This window comes from Nicotiana attenuata, chromosome 6 (genome assembly GCF_001879085.1).
Source record: "Nicotiana attenuata strain UT chromosome 6, NIATTr2, whole genome shotgun sequence".
NCBI lineage: Eukaryota > Viridiplantae > Streptophyta > Magnoliopsida > Solanales > Solanaceae > Nicotiana > Nicotiana attenuata.
In genome coordinates this window covers 55,343,730-55,353,746 of record NC_031994.1, presented here as the reverse complement: position 1 = coordinate 55,353,746, position 10,017 = coordinate 55,343,730, and the positions used below count along the sequence as shown (strand labels likewise).

General features: G+C 40.3%; 1 protein-coding gene across 1 annotated transcript; it reads right to left on the bottom strand.

Annotated features, from left to right (window-relative positions):
* LOC109228398 (RNA-directed DNA polymerase homolog) lies at positions 108-515 on the bottom strand (the record flags this gene model as incomplete). Its single annotated transcript, XM_019393533.1, has 1 exon — positions 108-515. A coding segment is annotated over exon 1 (408 nt), but the record flags the coding sequence as incomplete, so codon positions are not given.

Genomic DNA, 10,017 nt, shown 5'->3' with positions numbered 1-10,017 from the left:
CTGGGCCAACTCTGCACGACCTCTACCTTCCTCGGATCCACCCGAATACCCTCACTAGAAATCATATGGCCTAAGAATGCCACAGAACTCAGCCAAAATTCACATTTTGAGAACTTTGCATATAACTTTTTCTCCCTCAAGGTCTGTAGCACGGTCCTCAGATGCTGCTCATGATCTTCCCGACTCCGGGAATACACCAGAATATCATCAATAAAAACAATCATGAACGAGTCAAGATATGGCCTAAACACACTGTGCATCAAATGCATGAAAGCTGCAGGGGCATTGGTCAACCCAAATGACATAACAAGGAACTCGTAATGGCCATATCGAGTCCTGAAGGCAGTCTTCGGGATATCTGGCTCCCGAATCTTCAACTTATGGTAACCTGAGCGCAAGTCAATCTTAGAAAACACCTGTGCGCCCTGAAGCTGGTCAAACAGATCATCAATGCGAGGCAAAGGATAACGGTTCTTCACTGTAACCTTGTTCAACTGGCGGTAGTCAATACACATGCGCATAGAACCATCCTTTTTCTTCACAAACAAGACAGGAGCACCCCACGGTGACACACTAGGTCGAATAAAACCCTTACCAAGAAATTCCTGCAACTGATCCTTCAACTCCTTTAACTCAGGAGGAGCCATACGATACGGAGGAATGGAAATGGGCTGAGTGCCCAGCAACAGATCAATCCCAAAATCAATGTCCCTATCAGGCGGCATGCCTGGAAGATCAGCTGGAAATACATCGGGATAATCCCGTACCACTGGAACAGAATCAACAGAAGGGGTATCAACACTAACATCTCTCACATAAGCCAAATATGCGGCACACCCCTTCTCAACCATGTGCTGAGCTTTAAGAAAAGAGATAACTCTACTGGAAGTGTGATCTAAAGTACCACTCCACTCAATACGCGGAACACCTGGCATAGCCAGCGTCACGGTCTTGGCCTGACAATCAAGAATAGCAAAGTGGGGCGACAACCAGTCCATGCCCAGAATAATGTCAAAATCCACCATACCAAGTAACAATAAATCTGCTCTGGTCTCAAAACCACGAATAGTAACCAAACATGACCGATAAATGCGGTCCACAACANGCCAATTTACTTTATCTTTCACTTGGAAAAGTGGTTAGGGTTTGGTAGAATTGAATAACAAGAACTCAAGGCTTTAAACCTTGTATAATAAAATCGCTTAGGAATAAGCTGGTTCTACTTCGCATAAATTGGTTGCTCTTAATTATAACTCTTTTGTATTTGGGAAAATCATAAAGAGGAAATACTACCTAACTTTTGGAAAATATTGGGTAGTAGTTTAGGAACCATTTCATCAAAGGACCTCCCATAAGTGGGTGTAATGTTAATTTTTATATATATATATATATATATATATAATAGGTGGTTGATTTTTATTCATTTCTTGTGCTTCATTTATGGTTGATGATTGTAAACATTAACTAGTGCCAATTTACTTTATCTTTCACTTGGAAAAGTGGGTTAGGGTTTGGTACAATTGAATAACAAGAACTCAAGGCTTTAAACCTTGTTCAATAAAATCGCTTAGGAATAAGCGGGTTCTACTTGGCATAAATTGGTTGCTCTTAATTATAACTCTTTTGTATTTGGGAAAATCATAAAGAGGAAATACTACCTAACTATTGGAAAATATTGGGTAGTAGTTTAGTAACCATTTTCATATCAAAGGACCTCCCATTAGAAATATATCATAATAACACCGATAACATAACATTCCATAGAAGGCACAACCTTTCTTAATCCTATTAATCAATTCTCTTACCAAAATAGCTTCTCTTAACAATTCACAGTTCTCAAACTCTTTCCAAACTAATAGAGTAGAATTACAGCTTTAATCAAGTGACATACTATTCTCGTAACATTTTCACACATATTCCCTGAGGATTCGGCCCCAACCTAGTTGGGTTATTATAATTGACATCGAGCGCCTTACACCATTTATATAGGTGTAAGTTGAGCGTATCACGCCGCAACGGAGTTATGTGGGATACCCTTCCTTATGTTTATTTCGTGCGTTTTGTCTTCCCTTTTGTGGGATGAGTTAATGAAGTTTTGCTTTTGTTGTTATATCAGTTGTACTTGTAGGATAGTCCTCTTACTTTGTCTTTCATTTTAGGATATATCCGAGTTATTGCCATTTTAGGTATAGGAACCGCGTTGTGTGAGGTTCCATGTGGCCTTTGTGATGACTTGTCGATTGGGCTACTTGTATTGGGTGAGATGAGGTTTCTAGACCTGAGATTTGCACTATTGTATTAGGATAAGGAATGTTTGGAAGAATAATACCATATTTCCGCTCAGAATTTGGCAATGGTCCTCGTAGGATGAGAGAGCTTCTTGACTTGTTAATCTTATGGGTGATTATGAGTTTTTGCATGTTTCTTTTATCACTAACAGCATTGCGAAGGTTCAGAATGAGGTTTCACTTGATATAAATTATATTACCGGTACTGGGTTTGGTAATAAGCAGCAATTGTGGTCGAAAATTATTGCTGTAAGTACATGAATTATGTGGCACATCGTTCGAGGCACGTTCGAGGACGAACGTATGTTTAAGTAGGAGAGAATGTAATGGCACGATCGGTCATTTTGAGCATTTGCATTCAGCTTGGTGGTTTGAGGTCATGAGTAGCTTCATGTGGTGTATTATGACTTGTGTGTGCCGTCGGTTTTGGTTTTCAAGTGGTTCGGGATTGATTTGAAAGAATGATTCTCAACTAGGAAGCTATTAGTTAGAAGACTTAACCAAATTTGACTTTTGTATATTTGACCTCAGATCAGAGTTTTATGGTTTTGTTAGGTCCGAATGGTGATTTTGAACTTGGGTGTATTTCCGGATTTTTATTTGGATGTTCCTAGAAGGTTTTGGCCTTATTTGACAAAAATTGCCAATTTGAAGGTTGCGAAGTTCAAAGGTTTGACCGGGAGTTGAATTCGATGTTATAGAGTTTGAATTGTTGTTCCTAAAGTTGAAATAGGTTCGTTTTGTCATTTAGGATTTGTGTGCAATGTTTGGTTGGAATCCGAATTGGTTAGGCTTGAATCGATAACTTAGTACGATGTTTGAAGTTTATGAACTTAAGAGATTGATCTTGATCAATGATTTGTGGTTTTGGTGTTATTATGTGTGATTTGAGGCCTCGAGAAGCTCCGTGTTTGTTCTGGGACTTGTTGGTATGTTCGGACGGGGTCCCGAGGGGCTCGAGTGATTTTCGAATGAGTTTCGGACCATTGTTCCTTCATGTGTGATTGCTGGTTTTTTGGTGCTTCGGGTGTTCATTGTGATCCCGAAGACGAAGCCGCAATCGTGTATTTTTGTTAGCTGGGCTGTTTCTTCTCTTCGCGTTAGTGTGTGTAGAGTCAAGTTCGCGAAGGATGTGGACTTGAGCATCGCGTTTGTATGGTGAGGTCACGTTCGCGCCGGTAAGCTGGGAGCTTGAGAAACTTTTCTTCGCGTTCACGAAGTGTAAGCATCTGTGTATCACACTCACGTGTTCAGCGTTGCGAAAGCGTAGAGCATTTTCTGGCAGTGGCATTTGTGCTTTGCGATCGCAAAGGTTTTCCCACGATCGTGTTTGGTATCCTTGAAGTAGTGTTATAAAGTACTCTATTTCGAAGGTTTGGTTATTTTATCACATTTTGAGTTGGGGAGCTTGGATTTGGGCAATTTTGGAGAGGATTTTTACCACATGGATTGGGGTAAGTATTTTGGACTCGGTTTTCATTATTTTACATGATTTTATATTTGATTTATGCATTTAATTTGATGAATCTAAAACAGAAATTGGGGAATTTTGTCAAAACATTTCTAAAGTGAATAATTGGGTTTTGAACATCGATTCAGAGTCGGATTTGGGTGAATTAGTATGGTTGGACTCGTATTCTAATGGGTTGTTGGAATTTGTGAGTTTTGTCTGAATACGGGGTGCGGGCCCATGTTGAGGTTTTGGTTGACTTTGAGTATTTGATTAAAGATTCGACCTTTATTGTTTGGGGTTGATTCCTATGACATTATTTGATGTTTTGAGTTGCTTTTGGCTAGTTTCGATCCGTTCGAAGGTCGATTCGTGCGGGATGGAGCTTCTAGTGTATCGATTTGGCGTATTTGAGGTAAGTGTCTTGCGTAGCTTTGTTGATGGTATTTTTGCTAATAAAAATGATATTGTTTACTACATGTGGGGTTGATGTATGTGCGAGGTGACTAGCGTATATGCATGCGCCGGAGTTTCCATGTCGGGAGGGGAAATTATATGCTCCTTTGTACCTTGATGAACTTTGGGATTCTTTTGCCTTAGGTTTTAATTGATTTTTGTGATATTATGAGTATGAATTTCAATGCTAGAGACAGTGCTTTAGCCTATTACATTTTGATTAAATTTGTTGGATTCTTTGTGACACCACTGATGAGAAAATTTGATTGTAACTATACGTAAATCACGAATACATTGCCATGACTGTTATTCCTGAGATACCTGGGTTCCATGCTTGTGTTGAAGATCACTTTGAGATTTGTTGAGATACTTGAGAAATGGGGTTCTTGAAGGTTATGGAATTGTTTAATTGTGCAAGAGTTACGATTCTCGTTCACATGGTGTATTTTGCTTAACCAATCTTCTTGATGTTATTCACGCTTCTTACCTTGCTTGTTTTTGATGTATATATATGCTTGGTGAGGAAGAGTGTAAAGCACAAAGGGTAATGCCGTGCCATTCTTTTATATTATCATGCATGACATGAAGGTGTTTCTGTGCAGGTGAGGACGAGAGACATGCATCATATTGTGTTATCCTTTCCTTGTGTGTACATTTATGCCTTTGTCCTGAGTTATTGTTGTACCTGTGCTTTTGATGTTTCTTGTTGTTATCACGTCTTTGCCTTCAACCTTATTTGTTGTTGAATTCATGCCTTTACTTGTTATTAGCCCATACCCACTACATTCCTTTAATTGTCACGTGATTTACTTGTTAGATGCCTTAACCTTCTACACGTCCTCTCTCACTATGTGCTTTCTCTTACTACCTCTTCTCACTTACTATATGCTTTTACTTACCATATGCCTTCACTTATTAAATGCCTTTACTCGCTACATGCTTCTATTTGCTACGTGATTTCATATATTGAATACCTTCATTTGATCCATGTTCTTACTTGACAAACATCTTTACCCGTTTCATGTTCTACCTTCCTTTGCTTAACCGGATTGGGTGACTTTTAGATTGGTTATGTGTTATGCTTTGTGGAAGCCTTGTCATTATATACAGTATACTAGCTTTTGATATTGGACTGCTCATCTTACACTGTTTGAGTTATATTACCTAGTTGAATATCGTGTGTTTGTTTTCTTAGTGTTACGTTGTGAACTTTTCCCGCGTTTGGTTGTTGTTGCGGTTTCATATGATATTGTTGAGTTACACCCCATATTTTCGTATGTAAAAGTACATTGTAAGCAAACTAATGGATGACCAAAAATGAGATCATCTTTGAAAGTATATAAATTAAGTTAATCATGTTACTTTGGAGATTACAAATATTGAAGATCATGAACGACAAGTACAAAGAGGGTTGGAAGGTTCAGAAGCTAAAGGAATTGAAGAAAATAATGTTTCGTTGAAAGTCAACAAGTTGGGAATGTTATAAACCGTACCTTTGGGATGATAATAGGGTTCTTAACATAATAAGAGGGTTATGTTATGAGTAATATTAGTCGTATGATAGTCATGTTTTAAGTTTTGAAGTCAAGCGAGTTGTGGAACAAATGTCAATGAAAGTCGTCACAAGTTACGTTCATAAGTTTTACGGAAACTTGGGTCTAATGTCACTGAGCTTTTCTCCAAATATACATAGAGTTACTGGGTGATCCACCCATCAAATTGAAGATCTATGAGTCTATTTTCTAATGCATTAAACCGTTTGTCAATACAATATCAGAGTAGATATTTATATGTGTTTTTGCGAGACTACGCAGATTACATAGGTGACAAGTATGTGTGTCAGCTACTTGCTTAAATCAGATGACTAAATATGTCCAGAAAAAGGCCAGTTTGGGTCGTCCAAAGAGCCCTTTTAAGGGCTTATTTCCTTCATATATCACACTCGTTATAAAGCATAAAAACCAGAGATAAGCCCCTACAAACTTCTCCCAAAAATTCAACACAAACCCTAATTGATTTTCTCTTCTTTTCATGTTCTAGTTGGAGAAAAACCTAAGGGTTGAAGAACCAAGATAGGAGCTGAGATATTTTTGTACGGGTAAAATTGGGGGTAATGTCTACTCCGATTCCCCGATGAGAGAACGAAGGGGGAGCACGGATCCAAGAGATTGTAATCGAGGTCAGAGATCCTTCGTATGGAGACCTAGGAAGAGTGAACTGTATATCCGACATTGGACATGATAAAGCAATGCGCCCGAGCCGAGTATTAGTTCTAGACCTCGGGGGACACGGTGAACTGCTATACATGAAGGATAGAGGATCGTAATACTCGCCCTCAACTGGATATCACAACGTGAATCTCGCTCAATGTCGATTATGGATCAACAATTACCGAGAAAAGAAGATTTTACCCTTTTTTAGAGTTATACTAAGACTGAAACTCTCCTACTATATAAAAGGGAAGTTTTTCTTTAGTTTTACACATTGTAACACACAATTCAAAGCAATGAAAGTTTACTTTTTCCTTCTAGCTACTGTTAAAAACTTTGCTCACTTGTTCTATTCTTCATTCAGGGCTGGGCTCGAACCGAGGGTCCAATCGAGGATGAGGTTACTATTCAATCTAAGATTAGTCTTGTTCTTAACATTGGGATTGGTTATACCATTTCTTTCATCTTTAATTTATTTATCAGTTACTCTTATTTATTCGTGTCGAATTAAACCATGTATCCTTTAAACCACGTACAAACTTAATTGTTACCCAATATTGGTAAAAATAGTTTGGCGCGGATAATAGTGGTGATTTGATACGAATCTCCATATCGCACCCTATTTACGATAGTTCTTTAAAATCTTAATTTCAGGCCAGCCTAAAATGTCATACTCTCAGTCTGCTCACATGAATGTTGACGCTGAGTTTGACCATCATTGCAAAAATAATAATATGGTGCCAAGCAACAATGTGCTTCCTGCTGATCCCAACAGTGTCCCAGCTACCGACCTAGTCGATGCTAACTTGCAGGTGGCCATCGACATCAATTTGCCAACTGATCCCAAAATAGTTTTTGCGGGGGACCCCGACCAACAGCTCGAGAAGCGCCCGAAGGCGGGGGTGATGGGGTGAGCCTACGACTGATTTTCGAAATGCTACATGCTCAACAAGCGGCAATAACATAGTTGAAGAATCAGAGTTAGGTCCCTAATAGGGCCGAGCCCCTAACAGGTGAGAAAAAGATCGAGGCTAATAATAAAAAGGTGGAAACATATAACTCTAGGGTCGATCAGATCCCGGGAGCACCCCCGATATTGAAGGGACCAGACTAAAATTCTTTTATCCAGAAGCCCTTTCCTCTGAGCGCGGCACCAAAGCCGATCCCGAAGAGGTTTCGTATGCATGACATCCCCAAATATAATGGGACCATGAATCCAAATAAGCATGTGACCTCCAATACATGCACAATCAATGGGAATGATTTGGAAGATGATGAGATCGAATTGGTGTTACTGGAAAAGTTTGGGGAGACTTTGTCCAAAGGATCAATGATATGGTATCACAACTTGCCCCCAAATTCCATTGACTCGTTTGCTATGCTTTAGTAAAGGCCCATGCCGGGTCCATCAAAGTCGAGATAAGAAATTCAGATCTTTTCAAGATCAAACAAAGGGATAACGAGATGCTTAGGGAATTCGTGTCAAGATTCCAGTTGGAACGGATGGACCTACCACCGGTTGTAAATGATTGAGCCGTTCAGGCATTCACTCAGGGTCTCAACCCCCAGAGTTCCTTGGCCTCTCAACAACTAAAAATAAAATTTGGTGGAGTACCCAACGGTAACCTAGGCCGACATCCACAAAAGGTATTAGTATACCAACTCGAGGCCCCTTCTGGATCTATTTACCCCATCAGGGCGATGATAGATCCGAAAGAGCCATTGATCAAGAGCCAAGACCGGTCTGGGATCGGTATCAACCATATAGCATGGACTGAAGGGGAAATGGATCCAGGCATCACCCCGCAAGAAATGAGAAGAGAATGATCGAGGTCCCAGTGGTTGAGATCTAATGAGCAAAAATGGGTTCGATAGACTGCTCGGGAGTATGTAAGCACCGAGATTATTAGAGTACAACTTCAACGAGGACGTTTCCAGCATCGTGTCAACCATAGGGTGCATCAAAGAAACCAAGTGGTCCCAACTATTGCAGTCCGACCCTACCTACAGAGATTCTAATTTGATGTGTAAGTGTCATGGCACTTACGGTCACAAGACCAAAGATTGCAGATAGTTAAGAAAAGAAGTTTACTCTGTTATTCAACAACGAGCACCTCGAGAATTCCTAAGTGAGTGAGCCAAAAACCACTTCAGTAATAGGGACACCAATAAACAGATTGACAAGAGGAGCCTCAGCACGTGATTAACATGATCATCGGAGGAGTCGATGTTCCCCAAGGGCCAATGATAAAACGCACTAAAGTATCTATCACAAGGAAAAAATGAACCGGGGATTATGTTCCGGAGGGAGCCATTTTGCTCAGTGAAGAAGATGCCAAGGGCATTGTACAGCCTCACAACGATGCACCGGTAATATCCGTACTTATCAATAAATGTCGAGTTAAACATGTGCTGGTTAATCCAGGTAGCTCAACCAATATCATCAGATCAAGGGTTGTAGAGAAATTGGGGTTAGAGGACCAAATTGTACCAGCAGTTTGGTATTGAACGGATTTAACATGGCGTGTGAGACCACGAAAGAAGAGATAACCTTGACAGTAAACACCGTCGGGACAATCCACGAAACGAAGTTCTACATGATCGAAGGGGACATGAGGTACAACACTCTATTCAGAAGGCCATGGGTCACGATATGAGGGTGGTACCCTCGACCTTGCACCAGGCATTGAAATTTCCCACCAGGGGGAGTCAAAACGGTCTACGGAGAATAACCGGCCACAAGGGAGATGTTTGCTATCAACGAGGTAATCCCGGCGCCCACAGTTTCAACATCAAGGAACACAGAGTCGACCAAAAAGGAAGAGATTAAATAACAATCACTGATATCGGCCTCAACCGAACTGGAGGAACATGAAGAGACGAAGAGGACGAATACAACATACCGAGATCATTCATAGCTCCTGATGACACTGATGCCACCAAATCAACGGTTGAAGAGTTAGAGCAAGTCATATTAATTAAGCATCTACCGGGTCGAAAGGTATACCTGGGCACGGGGTTAACCTCCAAGCTCAGGAAAAAACTTATTGATTTTCTTAAAGGTAACACCGATTGTTTCGCTTGGTCCCATCTTGGCATGACAGGGATCCCACCAAAGGTAACCACTCACAAACTAAGCTTGGACCCAAAGTTCCATCCAGCTAAGAAGAAGAGAAGACCACAATCAGAGATCAAACATGCGTTCATCAAGGATGAGGTATCCAAACTTCTAAAAATCGGATCCATCTCGAAGGTCAAATACTCGGATTGGTTAGAAAACATAGTGGTAGTACCTAAAAAGGAAATAAACTAAGGATGTGTCTGGATTAAGAAGACCTAAATAAAGCATGTACAAAGGATTCTTTCCCTTTTCCTTACATCGATCGAATGATTGACGCGATGACCAGGCATGAGATACTCAATTTTCTCGATGCCTACTCTGGGTACAACCAAATTCGGATGGACCCGAACAATCAAGAAAAGACTTATTTCATAACCAAATTCGACACCTACTGCTATAACGTGATGCCATTTCGATTAAAGAACGCAGGTGCCACCTACTAATGCCCAGTAAACTTGATGTTAGAAGAACAAATAGGGAAATCAGTGAAAG